The sequence below is a fragment of the Coregonus lavaretus genome (genome assembly GCF_964263955.1).
Source record: "Coregonus lavaretus genome assembly, chromosome: 39".
NCBI classification, from domain to species: Eukaryota; Metazoa; Chordata; class Actinopteri; order Salmoniformes; family Salmonidae; genus Coregonus; species Coregonus lavaretus.
Window position 1 is genome coordinate 14,644,208 of NC_140026.1, and position 23,285 is coordinate 14,667,492.

Here is a 23,285-nt window from a genome sequence, read left to right on the forward strand (position 1 = left end):
AGAGCGCGTTGTGACGACTGAAGGTCATTGCTGGGGGTTAAGGACATTCAGAACACCACAGAGATGTTTTCAGGATCCAGCTAAAAAAGAGTTTGAGACAAACTAAAACACTAGTCAATAGATGTATATTTACAGTGCGTTATGCAAACAAAAAGAGTTTTGTTACAATGAGCACAAGCCCAATATGATTGTTGCAAACTGAATCTGTGGGTGAAATTTAAGAACACAGAAAAATATGAATGCCTCTATATGAAAGCAGATGAATTTTTTATTGGATCTAAAATGCACAACAGTTTTTTTTTAACAGGAGATTGACAGAATACAAGTAATTGTAACGCACAATGAAAAAGCCATAGTTGTATATATAGTATAGAAAACACAAAATCAATGCAAGTTATTAGAGAGCAAAAATTGACGTTTCAGTCCATGTTTTGGCACCTCACCCCAGAATACACAGTGTCTCTCTCCATGGCGCTCCTCTGTCTCTGGGTCTTTGGCTTCTTGTGGATGACATTCAGAGCAGCGTAACGGACCGACGTGAGTGTGTCATCATCTTCTTGATCCTAAGAGGAATAGCAAAACAAATTCCAAAGACATCAGGAAATTACCTGGTATTTTGATAGAAGGACCTGTTTACAGTGTATATCTTTATGGTCTGCATACCTGATTATGAGAACTGGGGACTGCCGGACCACTTGACTGAGTGTGCGTTCCTTTTAGACAAACACATGGTGGAATCATCATCATCATCATCATCATACATTGAATTAACCCAGTTTCATGACTAAAACATGTAATGTATACTGCACCAACAGTTTAAGCATATATTGTGGCAATGATAACACTTACCTCTACACAGCAGAGAGGTTTTCTTGGTCATCTTATACAAAACACAACCAAGGACAATGATGAGGATGACACAAAGAGCCAACACTACACCCAGACAGTACACCAAGAGAACATGGTCCTCCTTACAACCATCTGTAGAAATACAGACAGTGATAGAGAAAATTCAGGACATTTTGTTCAACCAGGCATACAATTTATTCACAGCAATGTGAAAGAATGTTAGACATTTTCAGAAATGTCCGAAATATCACTTACTTTCAATGTCCAGCTTGGTCCCGTTGCCAAACAGTATCTCCCCACATGAGGCCACAGCACAGTAGTAAGTCCCAGCATCAGAGAGGCTGAGGTTCCCCTTGGGGAGGTTGTAGACACAGCTCTGTGTAGGAGACCCAGCCTCAGGGCTCTTCTCACACTGATCACTCCTGTCTCCATGGTTGTAAATGATTCCTGGATGGGATTCTCCTGAGCCATGTCTGAACCAATAGACACTATGTTCTCCTGCACAGGTCTCAGTGTGTATTGTACAGTTCAGAGTAACAGAGTCTCCTGGCTGGACTGACTCAGACACAGGCTGCTGGATCACAGACATGCTGTTGGACCCTGAATCTGAAGAGAGTGAGTAAGATCATGGTGTGTACATTCTATTTTCCTCCAAATTCATTAATTTACAATTATAGGAACACACTTCAGTATTTAACATTTTTAAAAGGAACTGATGTTACCTTTCACAAATATAACTGTTCCTTCTCCAAATTTGACATCCCTCGCTAACATAACACCACAGTAGTATGTAGCTGAGTCCCCTGACTCTATCTTGGAGATGGTCAGGTTACAGCTGTCAACTTCTCTCTTCACACTCAAACGTTTATTCTCCGTAAAGTCCTTGTAAAAGTTGTTGGAATATGTATATTTATTTTCGGGATAAATTGATACTGTCATGAGAAGAGGTTTCTGTCCAACAGTTTGCTTGAACCAAGAGACTTTGATCAAATCAGATCGACAAAAGCAAGTGAGAGATACACTTTGTCCAAGGTGTGTAACCATCACAGGGTCTGGTTGGATTACATTTTTGTTAAGTACACAACCTGTGAAGCAAACAAACTAAATAAATCAAAGACAAAGGTATAGTACAGAATGATACATTATTATCATTATTCAGACTACATGGTCATTCAATTGGATTCAAAAAGACTGACATAAAAAGTACAAGGATCCACATGAATATTTCTTACTTACCAAAATTGGTGTAAAACAAAAAGATTGTCCAATATATAATCATCACTTTAATGTCCTTTCTGCACTGTATAGTGGTGGGTCTGACAACGGGGCACCTTTTATATGATGACACTCATCGGGTAGTCATTATGAAGTAGGCGGAAACACTGAACAAAGTGATTTCATTGGCTCTCTGAATAGGCATAAACCATCTGATAAAAACTACAATGTAACGTGTCCTGTGGCATACCATAGTTAGAGCAGCCCTTCAAATGACTTAAAGTCAGAGTTACTGGTTTGTATTTTTTCATCATTTGGGTGGGTGGCTGAGACTAGTGGTACATATGTCCTCTTTGACATACACAGGGGCTTTACATTGTATTTCTCACTTCATGTCTGTAGAAGGCAGTTCAAGCTTTCAGGAGGAAATTAATTCTGGTGAGGTTGGCACCTTTTTGACAAAATAAAGATGTGATCCTTTGATACCTGGTGCAAATAAATGGTAAGAATTGGGCCATTAAACTTCGAAATAAAAACATGTTTATTGAAATATCAAACAAGCATAAAGGCAGGTTACAGCTATTATCATCAAAAGGAAGAGTTCAGACATTTGCAAAATTATTATATAAATGTTGTTTATACAAAAACAAATGTATGCAGTCAGTCAACCTCATCCAATAGGCCCCTGCAAAGGCATCCTACAGCAAATAAGAAATGTAGAGTATATAATCGCCAGTTCACACAGGCACAATCAACATCAAAGTGGAGTTCAGAGGAGGGGTGGGGCTGATTCTTATTGGATGACCCATACATGTCAAGTCCTGTCTTGATGACTCACACAAGAGTAGATGGTTTCTTCCTCTCTCTGTTCTCTCTCTCTCCTCTGTCTCCTGGGATTGGTACTCTTCTTGTCAGGGAACTTCAGGGCGGTATAGTTTAGGGCAGCATCATCACCGTGGAGTTACACTATGGGGATGAAACACAGACTCACTCAATTCAGAATCTGGGTCAAATCTAATGCTGTAATATTTAGCTTTAATACTGTTATCCAGTCTCACTCTTGATACAGCAATTCTGCTAACCTGTTGGTCTGAGGTGTTGGCATGAGGATTCCCATACTGGCTCTGCTGAGAAGGGGTCCCCGCTAAAAGAAAAATGACAAAACATTTAAAACACTTGAAACCTCCTCTTGTTTACTTATTAAAAGGCATACTACCATGTATTATTTTCTTCTGAATTAAGAAATGAAATCAGAGTACCTGTAAATAGGTTGCTGTGAGTGAGAGGGGGTGTTGCTGGCATGACAAGAGAAAAAGCTGTTCGTCACTGCAACATAAAGATGCTTGGGTATGGCCTAAATAAATACATTCAACTTCATTTGTCTTGATTATAGTTAAATGCTTTATTCATCATATCACAAGTAAGTCATTGTCAATGAGTTTGGAAGAGAAGCAATGCACCTAATTCATTACAGTTACAGCTAATAAAGTTAACAATTAAGGCTGTGTCATTCATCCAGTTCTACTGTCTGATCCCAGAGTACACCATCTCCTCCACCTTGTTGCTTCTCTGTCTTCTAGACCTGTTCTTCTTGTTGCTCAGATTCAGAGCTACATAATGGAGACTGTCTGCATCTTGGGCCTGTGAAGAACAATTATAAAATGGGGGAAGTATTACTATATGTTTTTATTGTAACCACTTTCAAACTTCCCTTTTATGGTAATACAACATCAGGAATCCTGTTTACCCTTGCATCTGAAGAAGAGACTGCTGGACCTCTTGTCTGAGAGACGGGTCCTGAAAAGAAAGACAGAAAAGATAAAGATACAACTACTTCTTCCACTACAGATACAGCTGGTGAAATAAAATAATATAAACTTTTCTGAAGGACTGTACCTGCTACATACAGTGGGGAGAACAAGTATTTGATACACTGCCGATTTTGCAGGTTTTCCTACTTACAAAGCATGTAGAGGTCTGTAATTTTAATCATAGGTACACTTCAACTGTGAGAGACGGAATCTAAAACAAAAATCCAGAAAATCACATTGTATGATTTTTAAGTAATTAATTTGCATTTTATTGCATGACATAAGTATTTGATCACCTACCAACCAGTAAGAATTCCGGCTCTCACAGACCTGTTCGTTTTTCTTTAAGAAGCCCTCCTGTTCTCCACTCATTACCTGTATTAACTGCACCTGTTTGAACTCGTTACCTGCATAAAAGACACCTGTCCACACACTCAATCAAACAGACTCCAACCTCTCCACAATGGCCAAGACCAGAGAGCTGTGTAAGGACATCAGGGATAAAATTGTAGACCTGCACAAGGCTGGGATGGGCTACAGGACAATAGGCAAGCAGCTTGGTGAGAAGGCAACAACTGTTGGCGCAATTATTAGAAAATGGAAGAAGTTCAAGATGACGGTCAATCACCCTCGGTCTGGGGCTCCATGCAAGATCTCACGTGGTGGGGCATCAATGATCATGAGGAAGGTGAGGGATCAGCCCAGAACTACACGGCAGCACCTGGTCAATGACCCGAAGAGAGCTGGGACCACAGTCTCAAAGAAAGCCATTAGTAACACACTACGCCGTCATGGATTAAAATCCTGCAGCGCACGCAAGGTCCCCCTGCTCAAGCCAGCGCATGAACAGGCCCGTCTGAAGTTTGCCAATGACCATCTGGATGATCCAGAGGAGGAATGGGAGAAGGTCATGTGGTCTGATGAGACAAAAATAGAGCTTTTTGGTCTAAACTCCACTCGCCGTGTTTGGAGGAAGAAGAAGGATGAGTACAACCCCAAGAACACCATCCCAACCGTGAAGCATGGAGGTGGAAACATCATTCTTTGGGGATGCTTTTCTGCAAAGGGGACAGGACGACTGCACCATATTGAGGGGAGGATGGATGGGGCCATGTATCGCGAGATCTTGGCCAACAACCTCCTTCCCTCAGTAAGAGCATTGAAGATGGGTCGTGGCTGGGTCTTCCAGCATGACAACGACCCGAAACACACAGCCAGGGCAACTAAGGAGTGGCTCCGTAAGAAGCATCTCAAGGTCCTGGAGTGGCCTAGCCAGTCTCCAGACCTGAACCCCATAGAAAATCTTTGGAGGGAGCTGAAAGTCCGTATTGCCCAGCGACAGCCCCGAAACCTGAAGGATCTGGCGAAGGTCTGTATGGAGGAGTGGGCCAAAATCCCTGCTGCAGTGTGTGCAAACCTGGTCAAGACCTACAGGAAACGTGTGATCTCTGTAATTGCAAACAAATGTTTCTGTACCAAATATTAAGTTCTGCTTTTCTGATGTATCAAATACTTATGTCATGCAATAAAATGCAAATTAATTACTTTAAAATCATACAATGTGATTTTCTGGATTTTTGTTTTACATTCCATCTCTCACAGTTGAAGTGTACCTATGATAAAAATTACAGACATCTACATGCAAAATGTGTATCAAAATGTGTATCAAATACTTGTTCTCCCCACTGTACGTATATCATTTATTTATTTGGTTTGGACTTCACTTACCCCTACACTGCAGATACTTTCTCTTGATCGTGATGTTCGTGATGCTACCAAGGACAATGATCAGGATAAATGAGAGACCCAATGCAGCACTCAGGCAGTACACCAAGAGAAGAGGGTCTGCAACATTGTCTGGGAAAATGATTGGACGTTTTCTTATGTGATCTAAATAACTAGCACTGTGTACAGTTGGACACAATAGATTATACAATAGATATAAACATAAATGTAAGATGTATCACCTACCCTTGATCTCCAGCTTGGTCCCGTTTCCAAACAGTATCTCCCCACATGAGGCCACAGCACAGTAGTAAGTCCCAGCATCAGAGAGGCTGAGGTTCCTCTTGGGGAGGTTGTAGACACAGCTCTGTGTAGGAGACCCAGCCTCAGGGCTCTTCTCACACTGATCACTCCTGTCTTCATGGGTGTAAATGATTCCTGGACGGGAATCTCCTGAGCCATGTCTGAACCAATAGACACAGTGTTCTCCTGCACAGGTCTCAGTGTGTATTGTACAGTTCAGAGTCACAAAGTCTCCTGTCTGGACTGACTCAGACAGACTGCTGTACAACGGTGGTGTTTCTGGACCCTGAACCTGACAAAAAGGTTTTCATGTCAGTAAATGTGTTTCCTATTTTGTGTCCTAACTCAACATTTGCTGAAAACTTAAGCTATAGTAATATGTTATTGTGGGATTACCTTACATTTAATTAAGACATTGTATATCCAAAATGTAAAGTGCAACAATGCTCATGATTATAGTTACAGAACACTCGTTTCTAGATATATTCTCTCTAAATTCAGATGTTGTACCTTTAACAATGAGAATTGCTCCTTCTCCAAATCCACCTTGTTGGAATAAGAACTCCCACAATAATTATTGCTGAATCTGAGAGCTGCATGTCTGAGATCCTTAGGTGTTTTATTCCTTTGCCACTTTGCACTAAGTAGTGAGGGTTGCCTTCAAATTCATTGTGGAATGTGGCATTATTGTCATAACTGTAGAAAGTTGTCATGAGCTGAGGATTGTCAGCCAATGTTTGCTTGAACCACAAGAAGTGCAGTGCCAAGTTGCCTTCATGGAAGCATTGCAATGTCACTGTGTCTCCTATGTTGGCTGAAACAAGGTGCATGGCTGAGGATTGTACCCCAGCTAGAATACACACAAAGACAGATATGAATTACATCAATAAAGTTCCTGGTTGACTTCAAATGTATGGTGTACCCCCTATAAGCACAGAAATATATAAGTTGGACCTACCCATCTCCCTGAGAAGTGGAAATATCAGGCAGAGTGTGATGATCATCTTTGAAGTTAGTAACTGTGTCTTGAGTGGAAGAAGTCTACCCAAGTAAAAAAAAAAGAAATCAACAGTGGGCTATTTGGTGATTGGTTAAACTGGACACGTCATTTTTGTTGATGCCTTATCCAGCCCACCATAAACTGAGAATCACTTACTGTATATAATCAATGCTAAAAGTGGACCAATGCTAGTAATTTGCAACAACTGGCTGGATGAAAGCTGTCTAATACTCTGTTAAAACTCTTATCTGGATAGATAGTCTGTGTAAGACCAATCAAAATATTATCCAACAACCTTTTTTTCCTTCTTGGAAATCATACTTTACCACCCCATTTACCATCACAGGTTAATTTATATTTTTAAATACGTTTTTCATGTAGTTTTTACAACAACAAAAAATTAGCATACATTATACAGTGCATTAGGAAAGTATTCAGACCCTTTGACTTTTTAACATTTTGTTACATTACAGCATTATTCTAAAATTGATTACATAAATAAAAAATCTAATCAATCTGCACAAAATACAACATAATGACAAAGCGAAAAACAGGTTTTTAGATTTTTTTTGCAAATGTATTACAAATAAAAAAGAGAAATACCTAATTTATTGTCACGGTCGTCTAAGGAGGAGGAGGACCAAGGCGCAGCATTGAACGCGAACATTTTATTATATCAAGATGATCACACGATCAAAACAACAAAAAACAAAACGTGACGTCCCTGGTTACATAAACCAACCAACACGGAACAAGAAACCACAAACACAAAGTGAAAAGACAGACAGTTAAATATGGCTCCCAATCAGAGACAACCAGCTGACACTCGTTGCCTCTGATTGGGAGTCACTCAGGCCAACATAGAAATACAAACATAGAATTACACACCCTGGCTCAACATAACAGTGTCCCCAGAGCCAGGGCGTGACAGTACCCCCCCCTAAAGGCGCGGACTCCGACCGCGCCAACTAAATACCACAGGGGAGGGACCGGGTGGGCACTCCGCCTTGGCGGCGGATCCGGCTCCGGGCCTGATCCCCACTCCCTCTCCAACCCCCCAAAGTACCCCTGGTCCGGTCTGGCCCCGCTGGCCGGAGCTGGACTGCACACTGATGGAGCGGATTGCTCTAGCTCCGGCGTAACGCATCTGACCGGTGCCGGACCAGGCACCAGTGGAACAGGCACGGGCCGTGCCAGACCGACGACGCACACCACTGGCTTGGTGTGGGGAACAGGCACGGGCCGTGCTGGACTGACGACGCACACCACTGGCTTGGTGTGGGGAGCAGGAGCGGGCCGGACAGGGCTGACGAAACGCATCACTGACTTGGTGCGGGGAGCAGGCCGGGCCGAGCTGGCGACACGCACCGTAGACTTGGTGCGGGGAGCAGGAACGGGCCGAGCCGGGCTGACGAAACGCACCACAGACTTGGTGCGGGGAGCAGGAATGGGCCGGACTGGGCTGGCGACGCGCACCACTGACTTGGTGCGGGGAGCAGGAATGGGCCGGGCCGAGCTGGCGATGCGCACCGTAGACTTGGTGCGGGGTGCAGGAATGGGCCGGACTGGGCTGGCGACGCACACCACAGACTTGGTGCGGGGAGCAGGAATGGGCCGGACTGGGCTGGCGACGCGCACCACTGACTTGGTGCGGGGAGCAGGAACAGGCCGGACCGTACTGGGAACACACACCACTGGCCCTACGTGGGGATCAGGAACAGGCCGGACCGGACTGGCAAAACACGCCAGTACCTCTCGCCGTGCCTCTACATCTTCCACCCCCTCTTCGACCAGTGGCCCCCGTAACCTGGCGGCCTCCTCTGCCAATCCACTGGGCCGCTCTGCCGCGGTCTCCTGCTGGCCCGTCGTCCACGGCGTTAGCCCCCCTCTAAAAAAATTCTGGGCGTCTCCCCTACCCGTGGACCAGGTCTCCATGTCCCTCGCCAGCCTTTCGCCCTTCTGCCATAATGTCAAGCCCTTCTCTTCCTCACTCGGCTTGACCCAGTCGAGGAGGCGAAGGAGATCTGTTAGGGATCTCCCTGGCGATGGCTCCTGGACACGCTGCTTGGTCACATCTTGGTGGTTTCTTCTGTCACGCTCGTCTAAGGAGGAGGAGGACCAAGGCGCAGCGTTGAACGCGAACATTTTATTATATCAAGATGATCACACGATCAAAACAACAAAAAACGAAACGTGACGTCCCTGGTTACATAAACCAACCAACACGGAACAAGAAACCACAAACACAAAGTGAAAAGACAGACAGTTAAATATGGCTCCCAATCAGAGATAACCAGCTGACACTCGTTGCCTCTGATTGGGAGTCACTCAGGCCAACATAGAAATACAAACATAGATTTACACACCCTGGCTCAACATAACAGTGTCCCCAGAGCCAGGGCGTGACATTTATTTAGGTATTTAGACCCTTTGCTATGAGACTCAAAATTGAGCTCAGGTGCATCCTGTATCCATTGATCAGAGTCCCCCTGAGGTAAATTCAATTGATTGGCCATGATTTGGAAAGGCACACACCTGTCTATATAAGGTCCCAGAGTTGACAGTATATGTCAGAGCAATAACCAAGCCATGAGGTTGAAGGAATTGTCAGAGAACGCAGTGGCCTGCATCATTCTTAAATGGAAGAAGTTTGGAACCACCAAGACTCTTCCTAGAGCTGGCCACCCAGCCAAACTGAACAATTGGGGGAGAAGGGCCTTGGCCATGGAGGTGACCGAGATGGGAGAACCGTCCAGAAGGACAACCATCTCTGCAGCACTCCAACAATCAGGCCTTTATTGTAGAGTGGCCAGAGGAAAGCCACTCCTCAGTAAAAGGTACATAACAGCCCGCTTGGAGTTTCACAAAAGGCACCTGAAGGACTCAGACCATGAGAAACAAGATACTCTGGTCTTATGAAACCAACATTGAACTCTTTGGCCTGAATGCCAAGCGTCACGCCTGGAGGAAACCTGGCACCATCCCTTTGGTGAAGCATTGTGGTGGCAGCATCATGCTGTGGGGATGTTTTTCGGCGGCAGGGACTGGGAGACTAGTCAGGCTCGAGGGCAAGACGAACGGAGCAAAGTACAGAGAGATCCTTGATGAAAACCTACTCCAGGGCGCTCATGACCTCAGACTGGGGTGAAGGTTCACATTCCAACAGGACAACAACCCTAAGCACACAGCCAAGACAATGCAGGAGTTGCTTCTGTACAAGTCTATGAATGTCCTTGAGTGGCCCAGCCAGAGCCCGGACTTGAACCCGATTGAACATCTCTGGAGAGACCGGAGAATAGCTGTGCAGCGAAGCTCCCCATCCAACATGACTGAGCTTGAGAGGATCTGCAGAGAAGAATGGGAGAAACTCCCCAAATACAGGTGTGCAAAGTTTTTAGTGTCATACCCAAGAAGACTCAAGGCTGTAATCGCTGCAAAAGGTGCTTCAACAAAGTACTGAGTAAACGGTCTGATTACTTATGTACATTTTATATTTTGGGTTTACATTTTTATTACATTTGCAAAAATTTCTAAAAACCTGTTTTTGCTCTGTCATTATGGGGTATTGTGTGTTGTTTGATGAGAAATAAAATCAATTTAATCAATTTTTGAATAAGGCTGCAACTTAACAAAATGTGGAAAAAGCTGTCTGAACACTTTCTGAATCCACTGCATGTACTTGTATACTCTTGGTATCAACATCAGTTGTGTGCCTTAGACATCTTTGGTTCCACCACATGCAGCAGTTACAGTTCTCCTGATGATAAAGCAAGACAATTTTATGTCAGTCTTACTTTCACTATCATTCACAGAAACATGAAGTGTAACACCTGATAGTTTAGTAGGGGTCAGGTGTTTACCTGGGTGGGTAGGGCTCTTGCTTACACCTTCTACTCTATACTGTGTAAATTAATGATTAAAGTTCAAGAACTGATAAAACCTATGATCTTGTAAGTGATAAGATACTGTGTTAGTCTAGATGGAGCTGTGTTTCTAATTGTCATTGGCGTGAGCAAGGAAGAAAGAAAGTAACTGACTGACACCACATAGACATCCTGCTGAAAACCACAGAGTGTGTAGGAGGCCAGCAGGCCTGTCCACAGCGTAGAGATGGCTTCATCTTGAGCTCACAGCAGACCAAAGTGTTCAGATACCTGTGAACAGCTCACTGAGTGCATGATGTGTGGGTGGGTTTAATATGGTAACAGTAGGTAGTCTCTGCAGAAGCCCTCTGGACAAACATTCATAAATACATTCTTACTCAAGTAGTATTTTACTGGGTGACTTTCACTTTTACTCAAGTATGACAATTGGGGACTTTTTCCACCACTGTTGTCTGATAAGCATGCAGTACATTATCAAGCATACATTACATATACAGTATGTAGCTGTACATGCCCTTGGGATCAAACTTAGTTGTGTGCCTTAGACTTGGCCCCACCCCATGCAACAGATACGGCTCTCCTAATGACCTATAGGAGGACAGTTATACATAGAACAGAACTTGATATGTACCAGGGGGATCAGGGGTGGAGCATCATGAGTGTATATGGGGGAATAACGTACACTACAGGATGAAACAATCTATTTCATGTAAGTCTCATTACCTATCATTCACAGAATCATGCTCTAACTGAAGTGTAACACCTGATAGTTTAGTAGGGGTCAGGGGTGTACCTGGGTGGGTAGGGCTCTTAGCTGTAGCCTAGTATACATTGATACAACTTCTACTTTAAACTCTGTAAATCAATTATCGTAGTTCAAGAATGAACATAAACATGCTTTTTAGTACAGGACTCGGCTTAAACTGTGTCTGGGAAACTGGCCCATATGATAAGATAGAGGCTATATAGCATGCAGTATGTCAGTGGACTGTGTTTCTAATTGTCATGGTCCTGATCAACAATGTAAGCATGAGAGAAAACACACTGACACCAGGTAGACATCCTGCTGAAACCACATAGTGAGTGAAAGGCTAACCAGGCCTATCCAAAGCAAAGAGATGGCCTTGTCTTGAGCTCACAGCAGACCAAAGTGTTCAGATACCTGTGAACAGCTCACTGCATGATGCGTGGGTGGGTTTAGCATGGTAACAGTAGGTAGTCTCTGCAGAAGCCCTCTGGACAAACATTCATACAGGGATACTGTATGTACAGAACACACGAGAAGGAATACGTCTATTTTAGTCCCTATCAGTTGTTTAAATAGATATTTATTAATGCAAAAAGAAGGCACATTCTGTACACAGGGATTTCAGGAGAGCAGTTCAATCAATTAACACATAGGGCATAAGCAAGGATGATGATGCTCAATTGAATTAGAAGTCGCAGGCTAATATTTTTCTAATGCAATACGAGCAACTAAGCAATCTCAATAAATCATCATTTGCAATGTATAGCGATGATACAGTATCTCCTACTTTACTCAATAACCCTTCTCTAGTCTATTGACACTGGCCTTAGCGTGATCTATTTCCTGATGAGGTAGATGATGATGAAGATGATCAGACAGCAGAGGAGAACTCCAGTTCTGATGATGGGGAGAAGGTCCAGGATTCTCATCTGTGGATCAACGTCACAATCTGAAATAATAAAATGTATCTTTCCATGACGTAGACTGATCAGGTGAAAGCTATGATCCGTTATTGATAAAACTTGTCAAATCCACTTCAATCAGGGTAGATGAAGGTGAGGAGACACGTTAAAGAAGGATTCTTAAGCCTTGACACAATTGAGACATGGATTGTGTGTTTCAGAGGATGAATGGGCAAGACAATAGATTGAAGTGCCTTTGAATGTTGTATGGTAGTAGGTGCCAGGCCCACCGGTTTGTGTCAAGAATTGCAACGCTGCTGGGTTTTTCATGTTCAACAGTTTCCTGTGTGTATCAAGAATGGTCCACCACCCAAATGACATCCAGCCAACTTGTCACAACTGTGGGAAGCATTGGAGTCAACAGCATCCCTGTGGAAAACTTTCAACACCTTGTAGAGTCCATACACAGACGAATTGAGGCTGTTTGAGGGCAAAAGGGGGGTTGCAACTCAATATTAGGAAGTTGTACACAGGGGCATTGCCATGCTGAAAAAGGAAAGGGCCTTCCCCAAACTGTTGCCACAAGGTTGGAAGCACAGAATCATCTAGAATGTCATTGTGTGATGTGTTTTTAAGATTTCTCTTCACTCAAACTAAGGGGCCTAGCCTGAACCATGAATAACAGCCCAAGACCATAATTCCTCCTCCACCAAACATTACAGTTGGCACTATGAATTGGGGCAGGTAGTGTTTTTCTGGCATCCGCCAAACCCAGATTCATCTGTCTGACTGCTGTATAGTGAAGTGTGATTAATCACTCCAGAGAACACTGCTCTAGAGTCCAATGGCGGTGAGCTTTGCACCACTCCAGCCGACACTTGGCATTGCGCATGTTGATCTTAGGCTTGTGTGCGGCTGCTCGGAAATGGAAACCAAACAGTTCTTGTGCTGACGTCGGGTGCTGACATTGCTTCAAGAGGCAGTTTGAAACTCGTTAGGGAGTGTTGCAACCGAGGACAGAAGATTTTGACACGCTGTGCGCTTCAGCACTCGGTGGTCCCGTTCTGTGAGCTTGTGTGGCCTACCACTTCTCGGCTAAGCCGTTGTTGCTCCTAGATTTTTCCACTTCACAATACCAGCACTTACAGTTGACCGGGGCAGCTCTAGCAGTGCAGAAATTTGACGAACTGACTTGTTAGAAAGGTGCCACGTTGAAAGATACTGAGCTCTACATAAAGGCCATTCTACTGCCAATTTTTGTCTATGGAGATTGCATGGCTGTGTGCTCGATATTATACACCTGTAAGCAACGGGTATTGCTGAAATAGCCGAATCCACTAATTTGAAGGGGTGTCCACATACCTTTGTATATATAGTGTATGTACAAGGGTGAACATCAGTGAGGTAAACACCTACACAATGAAACAAGTACATGTCAGTCTTCCATTCCTTGTATATAATTTACAGAAACATTCACTAAGTGTATCACCTGAGAGTACATGCCTGAAGTGACACACTTTACCTATCTAGTCTGTTTTACTCTGTGGTTATTATGGTTCTAAAAGGAAGCAATCTATCAGAAGGAGGATCCTCCTCTATTGGTCTCCTTCTCACAGAGCATCCTGCAGTAGTGTTTGTGCTTCACAAGTCATGGCTGTTTGAGAATGTACTGAAAGTTCTCCCATGACATCATCACAAAATGGCCCCTCCCCCTGGACCACAAGTTAGAATAGATGGTGCTGTATCACAAATGAGATGCTTAACTCAGAGGGTTCAAATAGGGTTCATTAGTAGTCATTTGTGGTTTGTAACTGATTTCAGATAACTAAATGTATATTTGAGTCAGTTTAATTAATAACTGTTTTGCTGTGGCTGTAAACTGTCAGGGGCAACATGAACAACACGTAAAGATAGTGAGAACAACAGTGACACCACATAGACATCCTTCTGAAAACCACATAGAGACACAGAGACACAGAGAGCAGGTAGGAGGGTCCTGTGTGCACAAAGCCAGCAGGCCCACCTGACCAAAGCGTAGATACGACATCATCTTGGGCTTACAGAAGACTGCAGAGTACCTGTCAACTTGTTCACTGTGTGGGGTTGGGTGTGAGTGACATGCTATCAACACCACTAGAAGAGGTCAACACATTACAGAGGAGAGATGATATGAATAAATAGGTTGTCTCCCATACTTTTTCAACTACTCCCTGGAACTCAATTTTAAAACACTACATTGAAACACACGAGTCGTTGTCTTCGTCATAGAGATAACCCTTCTTCAAGTTTTATTTTGAGTGATTGTGTGGCTCATCCTGGTAACTAAGCTACACTTATAATAACTTAGTTGATGTTAGTAGTAATGATCCAGTGATGATGACTACCTAGCCTGTTTGATTGATGTGACGCAATGATTCTGAAATGGATTTATAACATGATACTGATGTTTAATATGCATGTAATAAATGTATATATTACCTTGTTATAAATTCTTAACAGCCACACAGTGTTTTTGTTGGGCCTTTGTTTCTCTCGTTAACACAGGTGAGAGTGTTGACATGGACAAGTCTGGAGATCACTCTGTCATGCTGATTGAGTTAGAATAACAGACTGGAAGCTTTAAAAGGAGGGTGGCGCTTGAAATCATTGTTCTTCCTCTGTTAACCATGGTTACCTGCAAGGAAACACGTGCCGTCATCATTGCTTTGCACAAAAAGGGCTTCACAGGCAAGGATATTGCTACTAGTAAGCTTGCACCTAAATCAACCATTTATCAGATCATCAAGAACTTCAAGGAGAGAGGTTCAATTGTTGTGAAGAAGGCTTCAGGGCGCCCAAGTAAGTCCAGCAAGCGCCAGGACCGTCTCCTAAAGTTGATTCAGCTGCGGGATCGGGGCACCACCAGTGCAGAGCTTGCTCAGGAATGGCAGCAGGCAGGAATGAGTGCATCTGCACGCACAGTGAGGCAAAGACTTTTGGAGGATGGCCTGGTGTCAAGAAGGGCAGCGAGGAAGCCACTTCTCTCCAGGAAAAAGATCAGGGACAGACTGATATTCTGCAAAAGGTACAGGGATTGGACTGCTGAGGACTGGGGCAAAATCATTTTCTCTGATGAATCCCCTTTCCGATTGTTTGGGGCATCCAGAAAAAAGCTTATTCGGAGAAGACAAGGTGAGCGCTACCATCAGTCCTGTGTCATGCCAACATTAAAGCATCCTGAGACAATTCATGTGTGGGGTTGCTTCTCAGCCAAGGGTTTGGGCTCACTCACTATTTTGCCTAAGAACACAGCCATGAATAAAGAATGATACCAACTCATCCTCCGAGAGCAACTTCTTCCAACCATCCAAGAACAGTTTGGTGATGAACAATGCCTTTTCCAGCATGATGGAGCACCTTGCCATAAGGCAAAAGTGATAACTAAGTGGCTCGGGGAACAAAATATATAAATGTTGGGTCCATGGCCAGGAAACTCCCCAGACCTTAATCCCATTGAGATCTTGTGGTCGATCCTCAAGAGGCGGGTGGACAAACAAAAAACCCACAAATTCTGACAAACTCCAAACATTGATTATGCAAGAATGGGCTGCCATCAGTCAGGATGTGGCCCAGAAGTTAATTGACAGCATGCCAGGGTGGATTGCAGAGGTCTTGAAAAAGAAGGGTCAACACTGGAAATATTTACTCTTTGCATAAACGTAATGTAATTGTCAATAAAAGCTTTCGACACTTATGGAATGCTTGTAATTATACTTCAGTATACCATAGTAACATCTGACAAAAATATCTAAAAACACTGAAGCAGCAAATTTTGTGAAGACCAATACATGTGTTATTCTCAAAACGTTTGACCACGACTGTATATTAAACTAGGATGTTTATTTTTACTTCAAGTTTTTCTCATTTAGAGAGTGAGTTGTGCTCTTAGTGACATGGTTTTTTGTGGTTTTGATGCACTGAGGTGTGTGTAGGTAGTGTGTGGTGCGGACTGAAGGTCATTGCTGGGGGTTAGAGATTAGTTTAATATTTTTAGGGCATTCATAACACTACAGAGATGTTGTCAGGATACACCTACAAAAGAGTTTGAGACAAAATAAAACACCAGTCAGTAGATTTGTATTTACATTGCATAATGCGACCCAAAAAAGCTTTGTTACATTGATTATAAGCTTAATATGGTCGTTGCATACTGATTCTTCAGGTGAAATTTAACAACAGAGGAAAATATCAAATAAAAAAATGCCTCTATATGAAAGCAGTTGAATGTTTTATTTGATCTAAAATTCACAACAGTATCAATGTTAAAAGGAGGTTGACAGAGTACAAGTAATTGTACCACACAATGAAAAAGCCATAGTTATACATACAGTATAGAAAACACAAAAGCAATGCAAGTTATTAAAGAGCAAAAGTTGACGTTTCAGTCCATGTTTTGGAGTCTCACCCCAGAGTACACAGTGTCTCTCTCCATGGCACTCCTCTGTCTCCCAGCCTTTACTTTCTTGTGGATGACGTTCAGAGCAGCGTATTGGAGTGTGTCAGCATCTTGATTCCGAGAGGAATAACAAATATAAAACCGAAACATTTTGTATTAGACAAATATATTTATAGTGAAACAACACCTTTAAGTAAATGCCTATTTTCATATTTTGAATGAAGATAAAATACATTGAATCAACAACAGTTGGACCAGTGTTAGGTCTGTCTACCTGGTTATGAGAACTGGGGACTGATGAAGTACTTGACTGAGGGTGTGTTCCTGTAGACAAACACATGGTGGAATCATCATCATCATCATCATCATCATCATCATCATCATCATACAATGAATTAACCCAGTTTCATGACTAAAACAGGCTGTAAAGTAAAACAATATGTGGAAAAAGTCAAGGGGTCTGAATATTTTCCGAATGCAGTGTATATTGTTCGCAATGGTACCACTTACCTCTACACAGCAGAGAAGTTTTCTTGGTCATCTTATACAAAACACAACCAAGGACAATGATGAGGATGACACAAAGAGCCAACACTACACCCAGACAGTACACCAAGAGAACATGGTCCTCCTTACAACCATCTGTAGAAATACAGACAGTGATAGAGGAAATTCAGGACTTTTTGTTCAACCAGGCATACAATTTATTCACAACAATGTGAAAGTATGTTAGACATTTTCAGAAATGTCAAAAATATAACTTACAGACAATGTCCAGCTTGGTCCCGTTCCCAAACAGTATCTCCCCACATGAGGCCACAGCACAGTAGTAAGTCCCAGCATCAGAGAGGCTGAGGTTCCTCTTGGGGAGGTTGTAGACACAAATCTGTGTAGGAGACCCAGCCTCAGGGCTCTTCTCACACTGATCACTCCTGTCTCCACGAGTGTAAATAATTCCTGGATGGGATTCTCCTGAGCCATGTCTGAACCAATAGATTCCCACCTTACATACAGATTCAGTCTGTATTCATCTATGAATCAATTATGCATAAAATGCTTATTCTACCAAAAAGGTGTGCTATTTATCTTCAAAGGGTGTAAAGTCAGAGTTACTGGTTTGTATTGATTAATCGTTTGCGTCAGTTGATGTGACTAGTGGCACATACAGTACCTATAGAAAGTCTACACCAACAATGGATTTCTTCACATTTTATTGTGTTACAAAGTGGGATTCAAATGGATTTAATTGTGATCTTTTTTGTCAACAATCTACTCAAAAAAACGAATATCAAAGTGGAAGAATTTCTAATATAGTATTACATGGTGCAAATAAGTGGTAAGAATTGGGCAAGTCATTAAATGTAGGAAATAAAAACATGTTTATTGAAATATCACACAAGAATAAAGGCAGGTTACATAGTTCCATGTTACAACTATTATCATGAGAAGGAAGAGTGCAGACGTTTGCTAAATCATTGTAAATACAGTATTTTGTGCTACACTTCTATTTACAAAAGCAAATGTATCCAGTCAGTCAACCTCAGCCACTATTGCTGAGGATTTGAGACTTCTGAAACCATCCTAGTATCAGCTTTCACACTTGCTGGACAATTATGCTCTGCATCTGAATAATTCTACATTGATATTAAGAGAAAAGGCCAATGCAGTGACAGTCTCTTCAGCTAGGCCCGACCATTACATTTTACAGCAAATGAGGAATGTACAAAATAGCCAAGTCACACGGACACAGTCAAGCTCAAAGTGGAGGTCAGTAGGGCTAAACTTAAAATGATGCTGATTGGAGGACTGTCACATCCTGTCTTGATGACTCACACCAGAGTAGATGGTTTCTTCCTCTCTCTGTTCTCTCTGTTCTCTCCTCTGTCTCCTGGGATTGGTACTCTTCTTGTCAGTGAACTTCAGGGCAGTGTAGTTCAGGCCATCATCGTCACCGTGGAGCTATGAGGATGAAACACAGACTCACTCAATTCAGACTCTGGGTCAAATATAATGCTGTAATATTTAGCTTTAATACTCTTATCCAGTCTCACTCTTGATACAGCAATTCTGCTAACCTGTTGTTCTGACGTGTTGGCATGAGGCTTCCAATACTGGCTCTGCTGAGAAGGGGTCCTCACTAAAAGATCAATGATAAAACATTCAATATACTTGAAACCTTTTCTTGTTTACTAATAAAAAGGCATACTGCTGTGAATGTCATATTTTCTGCTTCAAAATTAAGTAGGCTTGTGAAATGAAAACAATGTCCAGAGAGGGAAGTGGTAAACGGAGAGCTAGCCTTCACCCTTCTTTATGATCTATATCTATTATTACTATTACTATTAGCATGAAGACTTTTACTGTACCTGCACAGTGTTCACATTGTGACCTCTTCATTCTCACACAGAGGATAACGTTGACAACCACACTCAGAATCACAGCAGTTGTCAGGCAAGATAAAATGATGAGGAAAATATGATTTCTCTGATCACCCAACAGGTCTGAAACTTAGATTATTTTATATTATTCTTTGTAGCTCAGTGCTTTTGGCATAAAAGTTAGCTATAAAAGTTATATTTGAAATCTACTATCAATTGAAAGTGATAGATTTACATATGATATTTCTTAACATTTGAGAGAACATTAGTGCTGTATTTTGGTTTAGCACAGTTTACCTTCGATGTCCAGCTTGGTCCCGTTTCCAAACAGTATCTCCCCACATGAGGCCACAGCACAGTAGTAAGTCCCAGCATCAGAGAGGCTGAGGTTCCTCTTGGGGAGGTTGTAGACACAGCTCTGTGTAGGAGACCCAGCCTCAGGGTTCTTCTCACACTGATCACTCCTGTCTCCATTGTTGTAAATTATTCCTGGATGGGATTCTCCTGAGCCATGTCTGAACCAATAGACACTGTGTTCTCCTGCACAGGTCTCAGTGTGTATTGTACAGTTCAGAGTCACAGAGTCTCCTGGCTGGACTGACTCAGACACAGACTGCTGGAGAACAGACATGCTGTTGGACCCTGAATCTGAAGAGAGTGAGTAAGATCATAGTGTGTAAATTGTATTGGCCTGGTATTTTCATTTAGCGCCAAATTCTAAAGTATATTTCTAATTTGATGGTGCAAAATTTAAAATCCAAAATTAGGGAAGGAAGTTAAGTTACCTTTGACAATCAAAACAGTTCCTTCTCCAAATTTGACTTTGCCCACTTCCACAGCACCACAGTAGTAAGTAGCAGAGTCCCCTGACTCTGTCTTTGAGATTGTCAGGTTACAGCTGTCAACTCCTCTCTTCACACTCAGATGTTTAGTCTCATTAAATCCTTGGTAAAATTGTTGTAATAAAAAGCCGTTGGAGGGCGGTAATATGATGATGCCATGATAAGAGGCTTCTGTCCAACAGTTTGCTTGAACCAAGAGATACCGATAAATTGAGATCGACAAAAGCAAGTGAGAGATACACTTTGTCCAAGGTGTGTAACCATCACAGGGTCTGGTTGGATTACATCCTTGTTAAGTGCACATCCTGGGAAGCAAACAAACTAACTAAATCAAAGACAAAGGTATAGTACAGAATGATACATTATTATCATTATTCAGACTACATAGTCATTAAAATGGATTAAAAAAGACTATGACATAAAAAGTAAAAGGATCCACATGAATATTTCTTACTTACCCAAATTGGAGTAAAACAAAAAGATTGTCCAATATATAATCATCATTTTAATGTCCTTTCTGCACTGTATAGTGTGTGGGTCTGACATCGGGGCATCTTTTATATGATGACATCGGGTAATCATTATGAAGTAGGCGGAAACTCTGAACAAAGTGATTTTATTGGCTGTCTGAACAGGCATGAAGCAACTGATAAAAACTACCTCTGTAGCTCAGATGGTAGAGCACGGCGCTTGTAACGCCAATGTAGTGTGTTCGATCCCCTGGACCACCCATACACAAAAATGTATGCACGCATGACTGTAAGTCGCTTTGGATAAAAGCGTCTGCTAAATGGCATATTATTATTATTATTATACAATCTAACATGTGTCCTGTGGCATACCATAGTTAGAGCAGCCCTTCAATGATGTAAAGTCAGAGTTACTGGTTTGTATTTTTTCATCATTTGGGTCGGTGGCTGAGACTAGTGGTACATATGTCCTCTTTGACATACACAGGGGGTTTACATTGTATTTCTCACTTCATGTCTGTAGAGGGCAGTTCAAGCTTTCAGGAGGAAGTGAACTCTGGTGAGGTTCGCACCTTTTTGACAAAATAAAGATGTGATCATTTGATACCTTGTGCAAATAAGTGGTAAGAATTGGGCAAGCCATTAATATGTAGGAATTAAAAACATGTTTATTGAAATAAGGGCAGGTTACAGAGTTCCATGTTACAAATATTGTCATCAATAGGACGAGTTCAGACATTTGCAAAATCATAATATACATTTTGTTGTACACTTCTACAAAAACAAATATATCCAGTCAGTGAACCTCAGCCACTATTGGTGACGATTTGAGACTTCTGAAACCATCCTAGTATCAGCTTTCACACTTTGGGGAAAATTATGCTCTGCACCTGAGTTATTGTACATGTAGACTACCGGTGAAAAGTTTTAGAACACCTACTCATTCAAGGGTTTTTCTTTATTTTTACTATTTATTTTTACTAATAGTGAAGACATCAAAACTATGAAATTACACATATGGAATCATGTAGTAACCAAACAAGTGTTAAACAAATCAAAATATATTTTATATTTTATATTCTTCAAATAGCCACCCTTTGCCTTGGTGACAGCTTTGCACACTCTTGGCATTCTCTCAACCAGCTTCTCCTGGAATGATTTTCAAAGTCCTGAAGGAGTTCCCACAAATGCTGAGCAGTTGTTGGCTGCTTTTCCTTCACTCTGCGGTCCGACTCATCCCTAACCATCTCAATTTGGTAGAGGTCGGGGGATTGTGGAGGCCAGGTCATCTGATGCAGCACTCAATCAATCTCCTTCTTGGTCAAATAGCCCTTACACAGCCTGGAGGTGTGTTGGGTCATTGTCCTGTTGAAAAACAAATGATAGTCCCACTGAGCCCAAACCAGATGGGATGGCGTATTGCTGCAGAATGCTGTGGTAGCCATGCTGGTTAAGTGTGCCTTGAATTCTAAATAAATCACTGACAGTGTCACCAGCAAAGCACCCCCACACCATAACACCTCCTCCTCCATGCTTTACGGTGGGAAATACACATGAGGAGATCATCCGTTCACCCACACCGCGTCTCACAAAGACACAGCGGTTGGAACCAAAAAATCTCAAATTTGGACTCCATACCAAAGGACAAATTTCCATCGGTCTAATGTCCATTGCTCATGTTTCTTGGCCCAAGCAAGTCTCTTCTTATTATTGGTGTCCTTTAGTAGTGGTTTCTTTGCAGCTATTCGACCATGAAGGCCTGATTCACACAGTTTATTCTGAACAGTTGATGTTGAGATTTGTCTGTTACTTGAACTCTGTGAAGCATTTATTTGGGCTGCAATTTCTAAGGCTGGTAACTCTAATGAACTTATCCTCTGTAGCAGAGGTGACTCTGGGTCTTCCATTCCTGTGGTGGTCCTCGTGAGAGCCAGTTTCATCATAGCGCTTGATGGTTTTTGCGACTGCACTTGAAGAAACTTTCAAAGTTCTTGAAATGTTCCGTATTGACTGACCTTCATGACTTAAAGTAATTATGGACTGTCGTTTCTCTTTGCTTATTTGAGCTGTTCTTGACATAATGTGGACATGGTCTTTTACCAAATAGGGCTATCTTCTGTATACCCCCCCCCCCCCCCCCTACCTTGTCACAACACAACTGATGGGCTCAAACACATTAAGAAGGAAAGAAATTCCACAAATTAACTTTTAAGAAGGCACACCTGTTAATTGAAACGCATTCCAGGTGACTACCTCATGAAGCTGGTTGAGAGAATGCCAAGAGTGTGCAAAGCTGTCATCAAGGCAAAGGGTGGCTATTTGAATAATCTCAATTATAAAACATATTTTGATTTTTTTAACACTTTTTTGGTTACTACATGATTCCATATGTTATTTCATAGTACTGATGTCTGAACTATTATTCTACAATGTAGAAAATATTAAAAATAAAGAAAAACCCTTGAATGATTAGGTGTTCTAAAACTTTCGACAGGTAGTGTATATTAGGCAACGCTAGGCCCCCGCAATGGCATCCTACAGCAAATGAGAATTGTACAAAATAGCCAGGTCAAAAGGACACAGTCAAGCTCAAAGTGGAGTTCAGAGGAGGGGTTGGGCTTAACTTAGAATGATGCTGATCACAGGAGGCTGCTTAGGGGAGGACGGCTCATAAAAATGGCTGGAATGGAGTGAATGGAATGGTATCCATGTTTTTGATGTGT

At 42.2% G+C, this 23,285-nt stretch overlaps 1 protein-coding gene and 1 pseudogene across 2 annotated transcripts; both read right to left on the minus strand.

Annotated features, from left to right (window-relative positions):
- Positions 1 to 419: 419 nt before the first annotated feature.
- LOC311112960 (uncharacterized protein) lies at positions 420 to 2,128 on the minus strand (the record flags this gene model as incomplete). The annotated part of the gene is made up of 6 exons (XM_084156092.1): positions 420 to 563; positions 664 to 713; positions 850 to 981; positions 1,105 to 1,455; positions 1,572 to 1,934; positions 2,086 to 2,128. The coding sequence occupies 6 exons, from the start codon at positions 2,126 to 2,128 to the stop codon at positions 420 to 422; spliced, it is 1,083 nt and encodes a 360-aa protein (XP_084012218.1).
- Positions 2,129 to 3,585: 1,457 nt separating this feature from the next.
- Positions 3,586 to 20,593, minus strand: LOC311112962 (annotated as a pseudogene). The gene is made up of 9 exons: positions 20,551 to 20,593; positions 20,036 to 20,397; positions 19,548 to 19,898; positions 17,383 to 17,514; positions 17,128 to 17,196; positions 16,882 to 16,982; positions 5,847 to 6,195; positions 3,812 to 3,861; positions 3,586 to 3,705 (listed from the first exon to the last, which is right to left on the minus strand). The product of its transcript is annotated as an uncharacterized misc_RNA (transcript).
- Positions 20,594 to 23,285: the final 2,692 nt, after the last annotated feature.